General features: G+C 43.4%; 1 protein-coding gene across 6 annotated transcripts in view; it reads left to right on the forward strand.

The window, feature by feature from the left end:
* The window catches only part of TUBGCP2 (tubulin gamma complex component 2), a 1,139,845-nt gene that overhangs the window by 490,971 nt on the left and 625,990 nt on the right, over positions 1 to 22,884 (forward strand). For all 6 annotated transcript variants that reach the window (XM_073573858.1, XM_073573862.1, XM_073573860.1 and 3 more), the window contains one exon: positions 146 to 335. In XM_073573858.1, coding sequence (XP_073429959.1) covers positions 146 to 335 — 190 coding nt within the window. The remainder of the gene's footprint in view (positions 1 to 145; positions 336 to 22,884) is intronic.

Here is a 22,884-nt window from a genome sequence, read left to right on the forward strand (position 1 = left end):
AACATGTACATTTGTTTTGAAAACCTTGCAGCACAAACCCGCACAGCATTTTCCATGCTGGTCTGACAGTCATTTCTTCCTATCTCAGTTGCAAGTGGCGGATACTTTAAATGGTTAATTCCTTTTTATTTTTATTTTTTTCCAGCCACCTCGTTGAATAATGGCGAGTGTCTAGGTGGAGCCACACTTAGTCTGCTGCATGATAAAACATTTGGTTACACAGGAGATATCCAGGCACAAGAAATATGTCTTTATTTGACAAAGGCAGCCAGTGCACCGTATTTTGTGATACTGGAGAAGTGGATTTACAGAGGAATCATCAATGATCCATACAGGTACAAATTTTGTAACAAAGGTTTTTGTTAGCATTTTTACAATTGCTGTAAAGTTACCTCATTACAATAGTTAATGGGAAATTGTCATGACTAATAGAATGACGCCTCTATTGTTCTCTTGATAAGAGCAACTAAACACGGGACATGAAAAAGACTAGGGACACATAAAAAAATGGAGAAAAAAGTATAGAATGAACAAAAAAAAACACCTTTTTGTATTTATCTCACCATTTTTGTGGAATGGAAAAATTAATTAATACGGTTCTGGTGCTTAGGAAAGTTGGGTGACAACCAATGCTGTACATTATAGGAGTGTAGTTTCCATATGGATTTGCATACGCAAAAATGATGTTCACCTTCTCTAAAACCTCAAACAATATGTAAGGTCCTGGATTGATAAATGATAAAAAATAAAGCGAATCTGTCACTAGGATAAACCCTTGGAAGCTGTCTTTATGGGCATGCAGGTAATAGGAAGCTGAATTAAACGATGCCTTGATATATGTGATCTGATGTCTTATTCCAGAGAATTTCACTTTTTTTAAATGTAGATGAACTGTTAAGATCTATGGGCCGGTCATAGATCTCCCCCCCCCCCCGAGTGCAGAGCTTATTTTAAGTGAAAGGCGACATTAGCTAGCAGGCTATGTCTGCTACAGTGACACCATTAGCCAATAATGGGACAGTAGTAGTCCAATCATCCGGCTAATGTGTTGAAGAGTTAAAAAAAAAAACACACATAAAGTACATATACTCAGTATATAAAGCTAATCCACAACGCCCTCGATCACCTGGAAAAAAATAAAATAATAAACAAGCAATATACTCCCTGTTCCGACGTAATCCATTTAATAACTATTGTCTCACGATGATCTCACATGGAGAGCTGTGACATCAGCGATGCGACCGCTCTCCAGGGGCTCCTGTGTCCAGTGACGGAGATAATCCTCCGCACTGTATCACTCCGCCACTGACAGGTCACCTGAGTTCATCCTGTCACTTACAGCACCGCTGCATGAGAAAATTCTCACACAGCAGTGGTGCCGTAAAGTGAGAGCCTCAACTCAGATTATACACTGTGGGAGGGTTATCGCTGGTCAGTGTGTTATCGGAGGCCCTGTAGAGCGGTCACATCTGCTGATGCGTCTGCTCTATAGGGGAGATCGTCGCAAGACACTCATTATTAAAGGGATTACGTTGGACCAAGGAGTATACTATGATTTTTTGTTTTTTACAGGAGATAGATGGCTTCGGGGAATTAGGCGTACAATAAAAGATGTAAGGTTTCTCCTTGTGGAGAGTGACATGCCAGCTCTGGCTTGTCAAGGTAAGGAGGCTTATTCGCCGTGCAGTGCTCCTCTGGGAAAATAATATGCAAATTGCCTCTTAAGAAAGAAATAGGACTTTTACTCTACAGCGCCACCTATTGGTAGTAGCAAACCTACAAGTCACAATCAACCCTTTAACGAGTCTTGTAATATGACTTAGGATAAAAGTCATGTTTTGGCTTTTATCCTAAGTCATATTACAAGACTCGTTAAAGGGTTGATTGTGACTTGTAGGATCGCTACTACCAATAGGTGGCACTGTAGAGTAAAGTCCTCTCTCTTTCTGAAGAGGCAATTTGCACAATAAAAGATGGAAATCTGTGTGGTGTTTTATTTAATTAAAATACTTTTTTCTGGCTTTCTTTTTTAAACCCCTTAATAACTATAGGATTCATAATGGATAGGCGTCTTAATGATGCCTCTCCATTACTAACCGGGCTTGATGTCACCTTACACTACAAAGGTAACATTAACCCCTTGATACCCTTATTACCCCATATGCCACCGCTACACGCCAGTGGGAAGAGAGAGGCTAAGTGTCGGAATTGGTGCATCTTAGAGATGCGCCATTTCTGGGGTGGCTGAGAGCTGGTGTTTGTAGCCGGGGGGGGGTCAATATCCATGGCCCCTTCCTAGGCTATGAATATCATCCTGCAGCTGTCTGCATATCGTTTTTGGCTATTAATTATAGGGGGAACCCATAGTGTGGGAAGATTCATGGGCATTAACCCCTTCCCAGGCTATAAACGTCGGCCCCCAGTCGCTGGCTTTCCCTTTCTAGCGCAGAAAATTGTGCCAGTTTGTTTTTTTATTTTTTTTTTTTAAATTAAACAGATATTGCATTAAGTTGGGGTCACACTTGCGAGAAACTCACACGAGTCTCCACTCGGGACCGAAGTGTGCGGCTGCATGTATTTCTATGCAGCTGAACGCTCTGGTTCGAATGCCGGCCTAATGCAGATTTTTTTCTATCTATCTATATCTATATAGATAGATAGATTTATCTATAGATGGAAAGATAGGTGGATAGATAGATATCTCTATAGATATCTATCTATCCATAGATAGATGTATCAGCCTTTATCAGTGGAGGTCTGCTGCATCCAGCTAGTGCATTAGTCAGGGTTTTGGTGAGTTAACCTTGTAAATGTGTTTTGTTTTTTTTTGTTGAATTTTTGGGAATTTTTTCCTTATGTGCGCTGTTCAGATTTAGTGTTAGGGACTCATAAAATCAGGGGACCCTTGACGTTGGGTTGTGAGCTAATCTACTTTGGCCAAAATAGTAACTAATACCCCATATCTTTTTATCTTTTTGCACTTTTTATCATTTTTGCAGGATGCAGCTAGACCTCTTCATGTTGGCTTGTTTTTTTCTGTGTGATGCATATATACAGTGCTGAGCAGCCCACCTGCTAATACTATGGGCGTCATTAATAGGCTGTTTCGACACTTTGCACCACATTTGTCTGTGTGACTGAAGTCTTATGCAAGCCCTATTTGTGTGCATTTTTTTCCACTAGGCAGCCAGACCATATTGGGTTACTGGCTGTTCTCATCGGTGGTTTGCACCTGTGCTGCCCCAGCCTTTATCAATGGAGGTCTGCTGCATCCTGCTAGTGCATTAGTCAGGGTTTTGGTGAGTTAACCTTTCAAATGTGTTTTTTTTTTTTTTTAATTTTTGGGAATTTTTTCCTTATGTGCGCTGTTCACGATCATGTTTTTCCCCTGGATAGTGTGGATAACTTAGTGAAATCTGTAAGAAGCACTATGGGATGTGAGGAGACAAAGGGCGCTCAAACACGCAAGATATAATGTTTGCGAGTTTGGCAGAGAGAAAAAGGAGAGCTTTTCCGGTAATTCCTGCAATTAAGGCCCTGATTAAAAGGGAATGGGAGAAGCAAGACCAGAGAAGTTTCCTCCCATCGGCTTCAAAAAGGAAATACCCCTTTAGTGACGAAGAGCTGCTAAAATGGACTAAAATCCCTAAGGTGGACACAGCTGTTGCATCTACCTCTAAACAATCTAATCTTCCAGTAGAAGATGCAGGCCTACTTTCTGATCCACTAGATCGTAAAGCAGAATCATCATTAAAAAGGTCATGGGAGCCAACTACGGGCATTTTGAAATCAGCAGTGGCCAGTACATGCACCGCCAGATCAATGCTCGTATGGATTAACCAATTGGATCAACAGATTGAGCAGAAAGTTTCTAGGGAAAAGCTGCAGGCTGCTATTCCTTTAATTAGAGGGGCAGCAGCCTTCACGGCCGATGTATCAGCGCACTCACTACGGCTAGCAGCAAGGTTTGCAGGTCTTGTGAATAATGCCAGGCGGGCATTATGGATGAAAAGTTGGAAAGGGGACACACAGTCGAAATCTAAAATCTGCGCTATCCCATGTAAGGGTGAGATTCTCTTTGGGAAAACCCTAGACGACATACTCACCAAAGCAAAAGAAAGGAAAACTGCTTTTGTAGTGTCGGTGGTGGGGTGCCGAGCTGGGGGGGGGTGGTCCTACTTTTGTACCGCGCAGAGATGATAACAGAGACACGATGAGGCAGATTCTGGGTGCAACAGGTCCAAGTTTATTTCTTTACTTGCCGTCCGCCTGACGGCCTCCGCAGCACACCGCACGTTTCTTCACTTATCGGCCCTCCGTTTCCAGAGCCGTTTACACACCGTACTTTTACAATAGGGACGTACATATGCGTACTGTCCCTCCTTCACTTGTTCGACGCTCCTGACAGGAGCTTTCACTGGACAGTCGTCGTGTCAAATACGGTATATGGCACTCACTGCCTCGTCTCTTCTGCGGTATCTTTCTGTCAGGACCACCCCCTGACGTTTCCTCTCCTCAGTCCCCTTGGTCGGATTCTCCTCAGGGCACACAGACTGGCGAAGTCCTCCTGTCACCTGGGCTCCCCCTGGGGACTGGAACTTTCTGGAACCCTCCCTCAGTATTTATAACTTCCCCGGTTCCTTGAAACTGTCACTAACTGTCACCACGCCCCCCATGACCAATGGTTTCTAAAGCCCTAAGCTGCTGTAAAGTCCTTTGCTCACACTCCACCCTGCCATCTAATGGTCATCCCAAGGTACTGCACGTCCACTACACTTTTCTAGTTGTTTCCCCACTGTAATCACTGTCTCCTACCTACACTGTGCAAACCTATCTTTCTTCACTCTGACTAGTCCGTCCGTCCGTCCGTCAGGTCACCTTCCCTACACTCTCCCTTCCTTTGTCCATTGTCGTCCTCGACAATCATCATCCCTGCCTTCGTCGTTCTGAATCTACACCTACATTCTGTTGTCGGACCAGAAGTTGAGCCAAGCCCACTATCTGCGGGGGCCGAACTATACTGGGAGCACTATGCTCTGAGCAGCCTACTGCTACTCACCGGCGCGCACGCCACATGACAACGTCTTTCCAATTGGGCAAGGTACACCCGTATTCTCTCTATGGCGTGTATCTTTCCCCTACTGTTACCTTTCACTATCCGGTACGCCATGATCGAGGCCACTCACCTACCAGATCATTGCCGGCGCCCGCTTTTCCTTCTTCAGGGGTGTCCGTGGTGTTGGGGACCTGACCTAGGACGGCTGTCTTTCTCACGTCTTCCCATTCATTTTCCTTCTTTCAATTACATGTCATGGTCGGCGTCCCGGTCTCCCAGACCTCAACTCTTAGATCCCTACCGGATCTCACACTTTCCGTTGGTCCCGCAGACCTTCCCTTACCCGGACCTGTTGCATTTTACTTTGGCATATTATACAATAAACAACTTTATAATAGCACAAGTACCCCATTTTTTTATAATTTTTTTTTCATTTTTCTTTTGCTTTAAAACTCAACGTTTAACAATAAACATCGCCAGCACTCCTTTTCCCTCCCCCTTCCTTGGACATGGACACTCCCTCTTGTCTTCGTATCCCCGTTCTGTCAAGTTTCCAAATCAGTAAGTAACATCCTGTAAGAGGAACATTCTAAAAAAAACAGCCTAATCACATAAAACATTTTTTCTTTAAAACTAGACTCTGACAGTCCAGGCCATCTCCTGATGGCCGGTAGCAAGGGGCCCACAGCCGTGGAACTCCTGGGGTGAAGGGAGTGTCCAATACAGTCCTCTTTACGGGGGTTCGCGTTCCTCGGGTACTGCCAGTACCGCCACCGCATAATACCCGTGGGGGCAGTATTCCTTATAATAAGAGACATAGTCCCCTATTTCCAGGGCACGGCCGTGGCGTATGGAGGCTACGTTCACGTATACCTTCTGGCCAGTCTGATCACGTATGAAGCCATACCCCCGGGCCACATTAGTGTACACCAGCCGCCCCCGGGATCTTTCCACCTCCATGCCAGCCTCCCCTTTTGAATGAAGCAGGCTCCATACCTCCTTCTCTCGAACCTTCTTTTGTTTTACCACCTCCGCAACCCAAACGGAGGGTACCGCGCCAGTCCCAGAGTCCGGTGGGCGGGACCTTGCCGAGAAAGGGCGTGGGGTAGAGGCGGCCGATGATATCCGTGGCCCAGCAGCCGCTGGGACCGGGTAGCGGATGGGAGCAGCCGTGACTCCGGAGGGCTGGTCCACAGGGCCCGATAAACAAACCCCAGTCGGTTCCAATACTGGCTTCACCGCGGCCACAGGGTAGGCCGCATCCACAACTCCCAGCAAAGCCGGAGTAACGGCCGGTTCGGGTGATGAGACTGACACCGGCCGAGGGAGCGCAACCGCTCCTTCTGTAAATAAGCTCCGCCCTGGTGACTCCGTGCGGGGAGATTCAGGAACGGAAGCTAGGGCCTTGCTCAATTCAACGTATAGCATAGGGCCCTCCGCAGCCGGGCCTTCCGGTACACTGGAGACTGCGTGTTGTGGCAAAATGATAGGGGCCACTTGTGAAGCCGCCGGCAGGGCCGGGGGAACTCTCACCTTCCCCGGCGCCACGGCCTCCGTCACACCACCGCACGGCTCATCCCGCAGCCTCCGCTCTCCAACTCGCTGCACAGCGGGCCCAGCCTCCAGGCTCAGGGGCTCCGCAGGGAGACTCTCCGCCGGTATCAATGGCGGCCGCTCCTTCTGGTTCCGCAGGGGCTCCGCACAGATTTCTCTTCTTGCCCATGGACCCGAAGATGATGTCTTGTGTCTCAGATCATTCTCCTGCCGCCACTGCCATTCTAGGCGGCCAATACCCCGACTTCCGCAGCGTCTCATACCGTCCGGTGGGCAGCAATCGAATGGCGCCAAACAGTCGCTCCCAGGCTTTTCTTCGGCGTCACTCCCTCTGTGGGGTGGGGCGTTGGCAGGCCTCTCCACCCACCTGTCAGGGTCCAATTTTTGGAAACGTCGGCCTACGGGCACATACTGCTGTCCACGGGGGAACGTTGGAGGGGGTCCCAGTCCATTCTGAACTACTGCGAACACCCGGACCTCGCCTCTGCGTTGAAGGAGCGCTGCCATACTGCACTGTCTCTGGTACCGCCCCGGATCCTCTACTGGCCACACAGATTCATCACTGCGCTCCTCATTTGTAATCCACTGGTAAGCCAATTGCAATCCACCGGTAATTGTAATCGAAACTGAGTAGACTGAGTCCTTTTCCATTCTTTGAGGCAGGTCTGCTGCAGAAGATGATGTATTAGCGGCGGTGATCCTGCCGACTACGCCAAATGTAGCGTCGGTGGTGGGGTGCCGAGCTGGGGGGGGGTGGTCCTACTTTTGTACCGCGCAGAGATGATAACAGAGACACGATGAGGCAGATTCTGGGTGCAACAGGTCCAAGTTTATTTCTTTACTTGCCGTCCGCCTGACGGCCTCCGCAGCACACCGCACGTTTCTTCACTTATCGGCCCTCCGTTTCCAGAGCCGTTTACACACCTTACTTTTACAATAGGGACGTACATATGCGTACTGTCCCTCCTTCACTTGTTCGACGCTCCTGACAGGAGCTTTCACTGGTCAGTCGTCGTGTCAAATACGGTATATGGCACTCACTGCCTCGTCTCTTCTGCGGTATCTTTCTGTCAGGACCACCCCCTGACGTTTCCTCTCCTCAGTCCCCTTGGTCGGATTCTCCTCAGGGCACACAGACTGGCGAAGTCCTCCTGTCACCTGGGCTCCCCCTGGGGACTGGAACTTTCTGGAACCCTCCCTCAGTATTTATAACTTCCCCGGTTCCTTGAAACTGTCACTAACTGTCACCACGCCCCCCATGACCAACGGTTTCTAAAGCCCTAAGCTGCTGTAAAGTCCTTTGCTCACACTCCACCCTGCCATCTAATGGTCATCCCAAGGTACTGCACGTCCACTACACTTTTCTAGTTGTTTCCCCACTGTAATCACTGTCTCCTACCTACACTGTGCAAACCTATCTTTCTTCACTCTGACTAGTCCGTCCGTCCGTCCGTCAGGTCACCTTCCCTACACTTTCCCTGACTCCTCTATCCCTTTCTACAAGAGAGATTTAAAAGGTGGCCATTTGGTAAGAGGAAACAAACGGAAATGTCAACGAGATGGGCCACAAAGGAAGAAAAGCAAAGGAGTACCATGTTTAGAGGTTCTGGATTCCGAAAAGAAAATAAATCCTGAACAATCATTCCCCCCAGTAGGTGGTAGACTGAATTTTTTTCCCCAAAATAGGAAGGAATAACAATCTAGCTCATGGATCTTAAATATAATCAAGGAAGGAATAAAATTAGAATTCCTTCATATTCCCCACGACTCATTTTTTGTAACATCTCTTAACTCGCCAATACAACAAAAGCCCTTGAGACGAAAATTCGGAGCCTATTATCCAAGAGGGTCTTAGTTAAAGTCCCAGAGGGGCGAGAAGGTAGAGGATTCTACCCTCCTTTATTTCTAGTTCCCAAGCACGATGGTTCATTTAGAACAATCATAAATCTGAAAAAGCTTAATACGTTTATTCAAAACTATAAATTTAAAATGGAATCAGTCAGGTCCACCATTAGGCTCCTCTTCCCAAACTGCATGATGGCGGGCATTGACCTAAAAGATGCATATTATCATCTTCCTATCCATGACAGTTACCAAAGATACTTCAGGGTCGCAGTGGCATTCGAAGGCGAGATCCGTCACTTCCAGTATACGGCCATGCCTTTTTGTCTCTACAGCACCGAGAATCTTCACCAAAGTGATGTGGGAGGTGATGGCCTATCTTCGTCAAAAAGACACCTTAATTGCGCCTTACCTTGAAGACTTCTTAGTTATCGGGAACTCGACTGCCCATTGTGCTAGACGTTTGGCTGACACTGTCTCATCTTTACATGATCTAGGCTGGATCATCAACTTCCAGAAGTCCAGACTTATCCCACTTTACCTCCAGACGTTTTTAGGGTTCCATTTAGACTCCACGACCCAAAGGTGTCTACTTCCTCAGGTAAAGATATTGCTCATTAAAAACAAGGTAAGAGCAGCAATGGACAAACCACGCATGTCTCTGAGAGAAGCAATGTCACTGTTGGGATCCCTTATCTCTTTGACCCCGGTAGTTCAGTGGGCCCAATATCATATGCGCACACTGCAACATCACATTCTCCGAGAGGAAAGACGGCTTTGCGTTTACCTCGAGAAGAAGAGGTAACCATTTGGCCGGGGTGTTCCATGGGTAATATCACCATCCCATACTTTAACCACCAGCGCTAGCCCCCACAGATGGGGAGCCCATATGGAGAATAGCTTCTGTTAGGGGAGGTGGAATAAATAGGAACTTCAATATTCATCTAACCTAAAAGATCTAAGTGCAGTAAATTATGCATTACATCATTTTTTTCCACAGCTTCGCGGAAAACATGTCAGAATTTTATCGGACAACACCACTACAGTGGCATATTTAAATTGACAGGGAGGTACTCGATCAGAGACTCTGATGTCTTCTGCAGCAAAAATCTTAACCCTGGCCAAAAAGTATTTGTTGTCCCTTTCTGCCCTCCACATCAAGGGAGAAAACAATCAAGAAGTGAACTTCTTAAGTCGATATACACTACAGCAGGGGGAGTGATGCCTAAATCATTGCATCTTCAAAGACTTAGTATCTCTATGGGGGCAGCCTCAAATAGACGTCTTCGCCACGAAGAACAAACAAGTACAGAAATTTGCCTCCCTATCCTTGGTGGATCATCCAGACATACTGGATGCCCTTCAGTTTTCGTGGCAATTCAACCTGGCATATGCCTTCCCTCCGATAATTCTACTACCACAAGTCATTCGGAAAATCAGAGAGGACAGGGCGAGGATAATATTAATAGCACTATTTTGGCCCAAGATACTGTGGTTCTCGTGGCTACAAACCATGTCTATATCAGACTCCTGGGTCCTCCCTTCAATCCCCAACCTACTCTTCCAAGGCCCTTTTTTCCACCCTCAAGTGGAGAGCCTACACGTGACGGCTTGGAATTTGAGAGGCAGCTACTAATATCAAGGGGATTCTCGGAAAGTCTAATTGGTACGCTTACACCAAAATATGGAAAAAATTCCTGCAGTTCCATACAACTTCTAATACTACAGAAGTTCCGATAGTGCCTATCTTGGAATTTCTACAAATAGGGAAAGAACTGGGTCTATCAGTGAATACATTAATGGTCCACGTATCTGCACTAGGGGCCCTCTATGGCCATAATATAGCAGGAAATAAATGGGTGTCCCGATTTTTCACGGCTTGTGAACGGATTACTACTGTTCACATACCCAGGGTCCCTCCTTGGGACTTAAATCTGGTCCTAGACGCCCTAACGAAACCCCCCTTTGAGCCAATAGATCCACTATCTCCAAAATACTTGTCACTCAAAACAGCCTTTTTAGTAGCACTAAAATCTGCTAGGAGAGGTAGTGACATTCAAGCCCTATCCATAAATCCACCTTTCTTACTGATATTTCATTATAGGTTGGTTTTCAAACCAGACCCCTCGTACCTTCCTAAGGTATCAGAAATATTCCATAGATCACAAAAGATACTTCTCCCCACTTTCTTTAGGGATCCCTCCACTCCTGAATAACAGAAATTTCACACCCTGGATGTTGGGAGAATAGTATTAAAATACATAGAAAGGTCTAGGATTTGGAGGCAGTGTAGAGCTCTGTTCATATCCTTTCAGGACTGCAAGAAGGGGTATGGATTCACGAAGAGCACCTTATCCCGATGGATCAGGGACGCCATCCGATTAGCTTACTCCGCAAGAAATGAAAATCCTCCGGAGGGCATCAGAGCACATTCTACTAGAGCAATGGCATCCTCCTGGGCCGAGAGGGAGACGTTCCAATTGAAGCCATATGTAAGGCGGCAACCTGGTCAGCTCCTTCTACCTTCTATAATCACTATAGGCTTGACCTCTCGTCATCTTCTGACCTAGACTTTGGCAGGACTGTCCTTGGCAAGGTGATCCCCCCCAGGTGATGGTCTCTGGTAATCTCTCCAGTGGATGCTGTCGTGGCGAAGGGTAAAAAGCCGGATTACTTACCGGTAATTCCCTTTTAGTGAGTCCACGACAGCACCCGCTCACTTCCCTCCCTGAAATTAAATATAGAATGTACTAATAGAGTGCGTTCCTTAAATATAGAGTAAATAAGTTTAAACATGAAATGGTAGCATTTTGCTTAATCTGGCGGTCCTCCTGGTACTCTGAAATCCATCTGAGGAGGAGAGGCGGACCGCCCCCTTTTATTTTTTGTAGGTTTCCTTTTCCTATGGGGTGGATCCCTCTCTCCAGTGGGTGCTGTGGACTCGCTAAAAGGGCATTACCGGTAAGTAATCCGGCTTATTCTGGTTGTAGTGGACTATGCCACCCATTACACAGAGGCGATACCACTTCGTCACTCCTCGGCTAAACTTATCCCCTGTGAGCTGTTTGCAATGTTCTGTCTCCTTGGGCTGCCAAAGGAGATCCTTAGAGATCAGGGGACTCCTTTTATGTCCAAGGTGACAAGGAAGCTATGTAAGCTGCTCTGGATTAAACAGCTGCACCCGTCAGTGTTCCACCCACAGACCGACAGGTTGGTGGAGAGATTTAATAAGACTCTTAAATTTGTGCTGAAGAAAATGGTCTCTAAAAACGGGAGGGATTGGGGCATGTTACTGCCCTATTTGATGTTTGCTGTCTGTGATGTACCACAGGCTTCTCTCCCTTTGAGCCATTGTACGGCAGGCATCCTAGGTGGTTTCTGAACGTAGCCAAGGAGATGTGGGAACAGGAACCAACTCTGCATCGGTGTGTAATCAAGCTCCTTGAAAATATATAGGACCAGATTGCGGCAGTCATGCCCATAGTAAAATAGCATGTAATAGATACCCAGGCAGCTTAGAGCCGCACGTATAATAAAAGCACCACAGTCAAGTCCTTTAACCCCTTCATGACCAGAGGTATTTTCAGTTTTGCATTTTCGCTTTTTGCTCCCCTTCTCAGTGCCATAAATTTTATTTTTCTGTCAATATCGCTATGTGAGGGCTTGTTTTTTTGCGGGAAAAGTTGTACTTTTGAATGACACCATTGATTTTAACATATCGTGTACTGGAAAACGTGAAAAAAAATTCCAAGTGCGGTGAAATAGCAAAAAAGTGCAATCCCGCAGTTGTTTTTTGTTTTGCTTTTTTACTATGTTCACTAAATGCTAAAACTGATATCCATTATGATTCACTAGGTTATTACAAGTTCATAGACCCCAAACATGTCTATGTTCTTTTTTATCTAAATGGTGAAAAAAAATTACAAACTTTGTTTAACCCCTTAATGGCAACCAATACGTCATCTTACTGACCTGAGATATAAGAGAATATCATCCTCAAACAGGTGACAATCCAGCAGCTGTCGGCTGTACACTATAGCTGACAACTTGCTGTTTCACAGTCGAGCAGTGCACCGTCCATATCTGTTTAACCCCAGAGTGCTGCTGTCAAAAGTGACTACATCAAATAAATGGTTAATAATTTGTGGGGGCTTCCACTTAAATCTAATTGACACACTGGGATCATAATTGTGATGTCCTGATGTTTGCCATAACAGTTCATGGCCAAATGGCGTCCTTAGAGTCTCCGGCTATAGCGGTCAGGTCAGAAGTTAGCGACATTTAGATGGTAAGCAAACACTTTATCATTCCTGCTATACCACTTTGCATTAATTCCTGAAAATCACCTGAAAGGTTAATAAACTATCTGACAGCAGTTTTCAATATGTCAGGGGGTGCTGTTTGTAAAATGGTATCACGTTTGGGGTTTTCCGATATATAGCACCCCCAAAGTCACTTCAAACCTGGATAGGTCCCTCAAAAAAATAACAAAACTTATCAACCTATATTTTTACCATTATCATAAATTATGATGTGCCACTTAAAAACAATCTCAAAATCATTGGGATTTGTTGATGCTTTCCAGAGTCATCACCTCATAAAGTGACATTGGTCAGAATTAAAAAATTTGCCCCGTCACTAAGGGGTTAAATAAAAAAAATTGTGCCATTTTCCGATACCCGTAGGGTCTCGATTTTTCGTGATCTCGTGTTGGGTGAGGGCTTATTTTTTGCACAACTAGCTGATGTTTTTTTTTTTAAACTGTAAACATTTTTTAAAGATTTTACAAACTTTTCAACAAAAGTACATATGTCCAGACAAAAAAGAATACACATGTGCAATTATATAGTGGGAGATCATTAAGAATCCATTAATGGGGTAGAATGAGAACCAGTAGAAGGGGGGAAACCCCTTTTGAGAAACTGTTATACTTAAGTATATTATACAATGTAACACTGAGCATCTACTATAATGACATGAGTCAGACTAGACACGCAAGTTTCCACATTCTACCCAAGCAACAATCATCCCACAATAAGCCTGCAAAAAACAGTTGCATAATACCCTAAATGAAGTAAGGATGAACCTCAAATATACATACAAAGAGACAAGACACACACATAATGGGTGGGTGGGGAAGAGATACAGAATCCAAGCAGGAGATCAGATAATTAAAAGCTGGACTAGTTGGTTGCTTGGGCCCAAAAGTAGTGCCACGGGCCCAGATGGAGTCAAAACCATCTACTCGAGCTCTCAAGAGGGCCGTCATATACTCCGTCCTGCGGATATCGTTAATTCTATGTAATAAGTGATAAGGAGGGGAGGTCTTCTTCCAGTAAAGGGCGGTCAAACGTCTTGCCACTGTAAGAATATAAAACACAATAAAAAACAAATCTGAACTGAGAAAAGTAAGTTAATGTGTATGCACAATGTAAGTGCATATTAACACATGACCATTAACCAGAGAAAACAAAAAGCAAAAAACACAAATATCCTGAACTAAAAGTAAAAAATATACTGCAAATAATGCATAAAGGTAATAATAATAAAAAGGGTATTTAGTAAACATAATTTTGATCAAAATAATGTACAAGCCATCCCGCCACGTCACGGCAACTCTTGTGGGACAGTCCCTACTCTAGTATTTAAAACCTTATCACTTGCCAAGTGGCGTGAATGTGAATAAGGGTCGAGCGGCTGAACCACTTGTAACAGCTTAGGCCAGACTGGATGGCTTTCCCAGCTCAGAAAGAGGGCGGTCACACCCATATATGCACTGAATGCACAATGAAATGAATAAAAAACAAATCTGAACTGAGAAAAGTAAGTTAATGTGTATGCACAATGTAAGTGCATATTAACACATGACCATTAACCAGAGAAAACAAAAAGCAAAAAACACAAATATCCTGAACTACAAGTAAAAAATATAGTGCAAATAATGCATAAAGGTAATAATAATAAAAAGGGTATTTAGTAAACATAATTTTGATCAAAATAATGTACAAGCCATCCCGCCACGTCACGGCAACCCTTGTGGGACAGTCCCTACTCTAGTATTTAAAACCTTATCACTTGCCAAGTGCCGTGAATGTGAATAAGGGTCGAGCGGCTGAACCACTTGTAACAGCTTAGGCCAGACTGGATGGCTTTCCCAGCTCAGAAAGAGGGCGGTCACACCCATATATGCACTGAATGCACAATGAAATGAATAAGTTCAGGATATTTGTGTTTTTTACTGTAAGAATATGTAGTAACAACTTAGATAAATTTTTCCCATTCCTCTAGGTGAAATATTCAATAGATAAATGGCTGGATCAAGTCCTACCTCCGCATAAAGAACCCTAGAGATTAATTGTTTCACTTCCTCCCAAAAACCCTTGATCCCTGGACATGACCAGAAAATTTGTAATTGGGTACCCATACATACGCATCACCAACATTGATTTGAGAGCAAAGGATTCAGTCTGTGAAGGAGATCGGGGGTGTGGTGCGAAAACATCAGAACTTTATACTGATTCTCTTTATAGAGGGTGCAAATAGAGGCTTTAGCTGCTTTTTCCCAAAGAACCTGCCAACTTTGAGGCGACAACCGTTATCCTAATATGGACTTCCATCTAGATATGTAAGAGGGTTTTATTTGAGGACCTTCCCGATGATGACCTAGAATCCTATAAATTTCTGATATTAGACCTTTAGTCGACGGCCCCTTCTTGCAAATCCTTTCAAAGAAACCGAACCGCCTTAGCAAGATTAAAATTGACAAATCATCAGGCCCTGATGGCATTCACCTTCGGGTATTAAGGAAGTTAAGTAATGTGATAGACAGGCCTCTATTCCTTATATTTGAAGACTCTATAGAAACAGGGTCTGTTCCTTTTGATTGGCGGCAAGCAAATGTGATACCAATATTCAAAAAGGGGTATAAAAGGGAACCTGGAAACTATAGGCCGGTAAGCTTAACATCTGTTGTGGGTAAAATTTTTGAAGGGTTTCTAAGAGATACCATTATGGAATATCTCAATGTTAGTAAATGTTTAACTCCATATCAACATGGATTTATGAATGATCGCTCCTGTGAAACTAACCTGATCAGCTTCTATGAGGATGTAAGCTCTCAAATGGACCAAGGAGAATCACTGGATGTCATTTATCTCGACTTCTCTAAAGCATTTGACACTGTCCCACATAAACGATTGGTAAGTAAGATGAGAAAGCTTGGGCTAGGGGAAAATGTGTGTAGATGGGTAGGTAGCTGGCGTAGTGATAGAAAACAAAGAGTGGATATTAATGGTGCATACTCAGATTGGGCCAGGGTTACTAGTGGGGTACCACAGGGTTCTGTATTGGGCCCCCTACTATTTAATATATTAATGATCTAATGGATGGCTTAAACAGTAAAATATCAGTATTTGCAGATGATACAAAACTATGTAAGGTAGTTAACACAAAGGAGGACAGTTTGTAACTACAGACAGATTTGAGTAAATTGGAGAATTGGGCTGAAAAATGGCAAATGAGGTTTAACACAGATAAGTGTAAGGTTATGCACATGGGAAGGAGAAACAGATGCTACAATTACTTACTAAATGGTAAACTGCTGGGGAAATCAGACATGGAAAAAGACTTAGGCATCAGTGACCAGTGTCAGGCAGCTGCCACCAAAGCAAATAGGGTCATGGGATGTATTAGAAGAGGTCTGGGGACATGAGATGAAAACATAATTCTCCCTCTGTACAAATCACTCGTCAGACCACACTTGGAGTATTGTGTGCAATTTTGGACACCGGTGCTCAAGAAAGACATTACTGAAGTTGAAAGGGTTCAAAGGCGGGCTACTAAAATGATAAATGGAGTTGGTTCACTACAATACCCAGAAAGGTTATCAAAATTAGGTCTATTTACTCTAGAAAAGAGAAGACTCAGGGGAGACTTAATATACCGGGTGAGTCATAAAGGACGGACGTTTTTAAACTAATCATAAAATCGTTAAATATTTATTAAATATAAATGTATTCACAGATTTGGTTACGTATACTAATAGCATTTGACAAATTCAAGTGTGGAAAACAACATCTGCCATGTGGTGGCCATTATCAGTGATGCATTTCCAAAGGCGTTCTTGGAAGTTGGCATCAACATGTTCCAACACAACTCTGTCGATTTGGGCAACTTTCACTCGAATAGCTTCCTTCAGTTCTTGTAATGATCGAGGCTTAAGCTTGTATACACATGATTTGAGGTGACCCCATAAGTAATAATCGCACATGGACAGGTCTGGGGACCTAGGAGGCCAATTAATATCGCCAAACCTGGAAATGATGCGACCAGGGAAGAGAGGGCGAAGAACGTTCATTGTTGCTCCGGCTGTGTGGGCCGTTGCCCCATCTTGTTGAAACCACACACTAGAGATGGGGATATGTTGCCGTCGTCACTCAGGAACAAAGAAGTTATTTATCATGGCGATATAACGTTGTGAGTTCACGGTAACAGTATTGCCATTATCGCCTTCGAAAAAGTACGGACCGATCACGCCATATTTGCCCATAGCGCACCACACCGTTACCTTAGGGCTGTGCAGCGGTCGTTCATGTAATTCTTTCGGATTTTCATAGGCCCAATAACGGCAGTTCTGCTGATTAACCATGCCATTGACATGGAAATGAGCTTCATCACTCATGAATAAAATAAGGTTGTCGTTTTGCTCAATAATTGCTTCCATCTCATGTGCGAACTTCAGTCACGCTGCGTAATCCCCGCGCTCCAACTGTTGCACAATGGCCAATTTATAGGGGTGGAAATGCAGGTCTAAATGCAAAATACGCCTTACTGTACGATTACTGAGGGCAAGTTCTAAAGAATGTTTCCGAGCAGATCGACTCGGACTACGCAGCATGGCTTGCCTGACGCGTTCCACATTTTCAGGGGTACGTGCCGTTCGTGGAGCCCCCGGTGGTCGTTTGTTCATTAGTGTACCTCGTGTACGGAGTGCTTCAACCCAACGTAGGATAGTGTTACGAGCGGGAACAGCTTGATTTCTGTGAATATTGAAATGACGCCGAAACTCACGCTGAACGGCTGTGATACACTCATTATTCTTGACAAAACTGTCGTACGCAAAAACGCGATGTTCTATCGTCCACGGCACCATAGCTTAAACTGAAACTAAAATAAAAACAATGCTTTCACCTCACAAACATAACCCCGCCTCCCGCACATCTCTACCTCCACCTGGTGGTGAGTTATAGCCACTTCAAATACATCCGTCCTTTATATTTAACGATTTTATGATTAGTTTAAAAATGTCCGTCCTTTATGACTCACCCGGTATATGTACAAGTATATCAGAGGGCAATACAGAGATCTCTCCAATGAACTGTTTGTACCAAGGACTGTGACAAGAACAAGGGGGCATTCTCTTCGTTTGGAGGAAAGACAATTTCTGCACCAGCATAGAAGAGGGTTCTTCACAGTAAGAGCAGCGAGGCTCTGGAATTCTCTTCCTGAGGAAGTGGTGATGGCCAACTCACTGAATGAATTTAAGAAAGGAATGGATGCTTTTCTTTTGAGTAACAGTATAGAAGGTTACGAATAACATAATATTATAGGTAGGTGGTTGACCCAGCTTAGGGGAAGGAATTTTTTCCCTAAGGAGAAAATTGGCTTCTACTCTGTAGGTTTTTTGCTTCCCCCAGGATCAACAATGCAGAAAAGCTGCACTAAAAATAGGCTGAACTAGATGGACATAAGGTCTTCCTTCAACCTTCAAAACTATGTTACTATGTTAAAGTCAGTCGGCACTGAGACCTTTGGGGAACCATAAGTTTAGGAAGCAAAATGTTGATCTGTAAATATTGATAGAACTGTTTATTAGTAATAGCAAATTTGGACTTGACCTCATCAAATGTAAGGAGCTCCAGGGTGTCCCCATCCACCAGATCCGCATACTGAAACAGTCCTGTGGAAGACCAGGGGTGGGCCATCGCATGATCCATACTATTTGGCACCATGGCCTGAAATATGAATGAGATCATTGGCGAGTTGGGAGAGGCGAGACCAAACCTCTTCATGCCAGTAAGCTATATTTCCCTTGTGAACTTCATGGGGCCCAACATTGGCTCTGGAATTCTCATTGTCCTAGGTGACCACAAAAGCGAATTTGGGTGTATTGGTGCCAGCCATACATTTTCTATTTCTGTCAATTTGCTGTATGCCCACAACAAGGACCATGAGGGAATTCTATGTATATGAGTAGCTCAATAATATTTAATAACATCAGGAGCTGACAGACCCCCCTGTGTCCTATGGGAGACAAGGACACCCCTGGAAATCTGTTAATGCCCAATATTCCAGATAAATCTCAGCATAGCTGCCTGGAAAGATTTGAGTTCCTCCATGGGGACCCTGACCGGAAGGGTCTCAAAGAAGTAAAGCAGCTTAGGAAGGAGAGACTTTAAGAGAAGCAATGCGACCAATTAAAGAGGGCGAGAGACTTCAACCTGTCCATTAATTTCCTCAGTACTCTCAAGAGTGGAGAAAAGTTGACTTTATATAGGTTATCAATCATAGGAGGATGAGAGATTAACGCTCAGATGTTTGATGTCCTCCGACTTCATCTGAATTTGAAGTTTCGCTTTAAATAATCCAATACATCAGGAAGGACATTTAAAGGAAGGGCTTCCATTATTGAAGTATTAAATTTATACCCCGACAACTTCCCATAGTATTTAAGATCCTCCAGGAGGTTTGGGAGTGTGACATGGAGGTTGGAGAGAGTTAAAAGAACATCATCTGTAAATGAGATCTTGAACGTTTTATTCCGAACCTCCACTCCCAATAATCTCGCCAAATAATAATATAATAATAATAATAATAATAATAATAATAATAATATTTTTGTTTTGTATAGAGTTTTTCGACCTTGCGCATTACATAGTAACATAGTTTTGAAAACTGAAGGAAGACCTTATGTCCATCTAGTTCAGCCTATTTTTAGTGCAGCTGTTCTGCATTGTTGATCCTGGGGAAGGCAAAGAACCCACAGAGTAGAAGCCAATTTTCTCCATATGGAAAAAAATTCCTTCCCCTAAGTTGGGTCAACCATCTACCTATAATATTATGTTATTCGTAACCTATACTGTTACTCACAAGAAAAGCATCCATTCCTTTCTTAAATTCATTCAGTGAGTTGGCCATCACCACTTCCTCAGGAAGAGAATTCCAGAGCCTCACTGCTCTTACCGTGAAGAACCCTCTTCTATGCTGGTGCAGAAATTGTCTTTCCTCCAAACGAAGAGAATGCCCCCTTGTTCTTGTCACAGTCCTTGGCACAAACAGTTCATTGGAGAGATCTCTGTATTGCCCTCTGATATACTTGTACATATATATTAAGTCTCCCCTAAGTCTTCTCTTTTCTAGAGTAAATAGACCTAATTTTGATAACCTTTCTGGGTATTGTAGTGAACCAACTCCATTTATCATTTTAGTAGCCCGCCTTTGAACCCTTTCAAGTTCAGTAATGTCTTTCTTGTGCACCGGCGTCCAAAATTGCACACAATACTCCAAGTGTCGTCTGACGAGTGATTTGTACAGAGAGAGAATTATGTTTTCATCTTGTGTTCCCAGACCTCTTCTAATGCATCCCATGACCCTATTTGCTTTGGTGGCAGCTGCCTTGACACTGGGCAATCCAATTTAGCTGCTTATCGACTAATATGCCCAAGTCTTTTTCCATGTCTGATTTCCCCAGCAGTTTCCCATATAGTAAGTAATTATAGCATTTGTTTCTCCTTCCCATGTGCATAACCTTACACTTATCTGTGTTAAACCTCATTTGCCATTTTTCAGCCCAATTCTCCAATTTACTCAAATCTGTCTGTAGTTGCAAACTGTCCTCCTTTGTGTTAACTACCTTACATAGTTTTGTATCATCAGCAAATACTGATATTTTACTGTGTAAGCCATCCACTAGATTGTTAATAAATATATTAAATAGTAGGGGGCCCAATACAGAACCCTGTGGTACCCCACTAGTAACCCTTGCCCAATCTGAGTATGCACCATTAATAACCACTCTTTGTTTCTATCACTAAGCCAGCTACCTACCCATCTACACACATTTTCCCCTAGCCCAAGCTTTCTCATCTTACTTACCAATCTTTTATGTGGGACAGTGTCAAATGCTTTAGAGAAGTCGAGATAAATGACATCCAATGATTCTCCTTGGTCCATCTGCGAGCTTACATCCTCATAGAAGCTGATCAGGTTAGTTTGACAGGAGCGATCCTTCGTAAATCCATGTTGATATGGAGTTAAACATTTATTAACATTGAGATATTCCATAATGGTATCCCTCAGAAACCCTTCAAAAATTTTACCCACAGCAGATGTTAAGCTTACTGGCCTATAGTTTCCAGGTTCCCATTTACACCCATTTTTGAATATTGGTACCACATTTGCTTGCCGCCAATCAAAAGCAACAGACCCTGTTTCTATAGCGTCTTTAAATATAAGGAATAGAGGCCTGTCTCTATCACATTACTTAACTCCCTTAATACCCGAGGGTGAATGCCATCAGGGCCTGATGATTTGTCAATTTTAATCTTACTAAGGTGGTTCTGCACTTCTTCCTGGGTTAGGCAGGTAATACTTAATGGGGAGTTTACATTATCACTCTGCATTTCCCCTGGCAAATCCTTTTCCTGTGTGAACACTGTTGAGAAAAAATTATTTAAAACATTTGCTTCTCCCACATCGCTTTCTATGATTTCACCCTCATTGTTCTTTAAAGGGCCGACACCATCAATTTTAATCTTTTTATTGTTTATATAATTAAAGAATAGTTTGGGGTTTGTTTTACTTTCTTTAGCAATGAGTCTCTTAGTTTCCACTTTTGCTAAATGTATTTGTTTTTTACGCATTTTATTTTTTCCTCTATAACTTTGAGATATAGAGATCTTTTAATTTATTTCTAATCCCGATCACCTTATTTAGTACCCTCACAGAGTGAGTAGCCGTTAATTTACTTTCTGCTTTCCTTAATTGGGAGGTTAATTTATTAAATTCAAGTTTAGCATTTTTTTTTTTTGTATCTAGAGCCCTCCTTGATACAATACCCCCTCATAACAGCCATGTGAGCTTCCCATAGAACGGAAGGGGAAGAAACCGATCCCTTATTTAAACAGAAAAAGTCTGTGAGATGGTCCAATAGGGTCTTTCAAGTAGATGGGTCCTTAATTAAGAACTCATTCAACTACCAGTGACAAAACCTTGTAGGTGTTTGGATGCATTTAAGATCCAACATCACCGGAGCGTGATCAGACCAATTAATTTGTCCCATCTCGGGTCTCTCCATCTACCTAAGGGTCAAAACATTTGCAAGCAAAAATCAATCGTAGAATGGGTTTGATGAGGGGGAGAGTAAAAAGAGAAGGCCCTGACCCCCGGATGGTCTATTCTCCACCAATCAAATAAGGAATTAACCCTAATAAGTTTTCTAAAATCTCTTGCCATTTTAACTAAGTGTTGCGTTGGAGGTTTACTATTAATAGATTGTTTGTCAAATAGATCAGAGGGACATTAAAATCACCTCCCACTAATAAAGGTGCCGGAAAAGGTTTTTGAATTAGGGAAAAAACCCTTCACAAAAATTTAATCTGGCCTGTGTTTGGGGCATACAGATTGCATATGATAATAGACCCGCCCCTCAGAGAAACTTCCAAAATTACAAATCTACCTGCAGGATTAATATGAGCTTTATTCACTTGTAAAGGGCAACCCGATGACATTAAGATAGCTACCCCCCTCTCTTGTTATTATAAGCTTAGTACGAGACAGGAAGAGTTGTGAGCAAACTTGAAGGTTCCTGATTTATCAAAATGAGTCTCTTGGAGGAAGGCAATATCAGCCCTCTGAGACTTCAATTCCTGAAGGGCAAGTCTCCTTTTTCTAGGGGAGATAAGTCCCTTAACATTCAAAGAAATAATGCGCGTCATTTTTGTACTGTTAAATTACTTGCATGCCCAAGACCCCCAAAGACTATCAACTCTCCCAAAACCTGTACGAGGCAGTATTGGACCTTCACCTCTGTCCACGACCGCATTTTCTGATATAGAAAGTGCATCTGGATAAGTGGGTAGGGAAGAAACACTAGGGGAGGGGAGAGACCAGGACAACAAAAAAACAAATAGACAAAAATGTTGAAAATGTAAATAAAAATTCTTAACTTTAAACTATAAAGTTCCATAATTCCCAGGAATAGAACGTGTGGTCTGTGGATATACCTGTGGAATAAATCCAACCACCAGGAAGAAAAAAAAAATAGTAGCCACAGCAGAAATCTTCAGGGAAGCGTGGTCCAACCCCTAACCCTCAAAGAGGGATTAAAAAAAAAAAACCCTGTTACCAGACCAATCTAGGGCTCCCCCCAGGCA

This window comes from Dendrobates tinctorius, unplaced genomic scaffold (genome assembly GCF_039654945.1).
Source record: "Dendrobates tinctorius isolate UK_male_01 unplaced genomic scaffold, ASM3965494v1 ptg000037l, whole genome shotgun sequence".
NCBI classification, from domain to species: domain Eukaryota; kingdom Metazoa; phylum Chordata; class Amphibia; order Anura; family Dendrobatidae; genus Dendrobates; species Dendrobates tinctorius.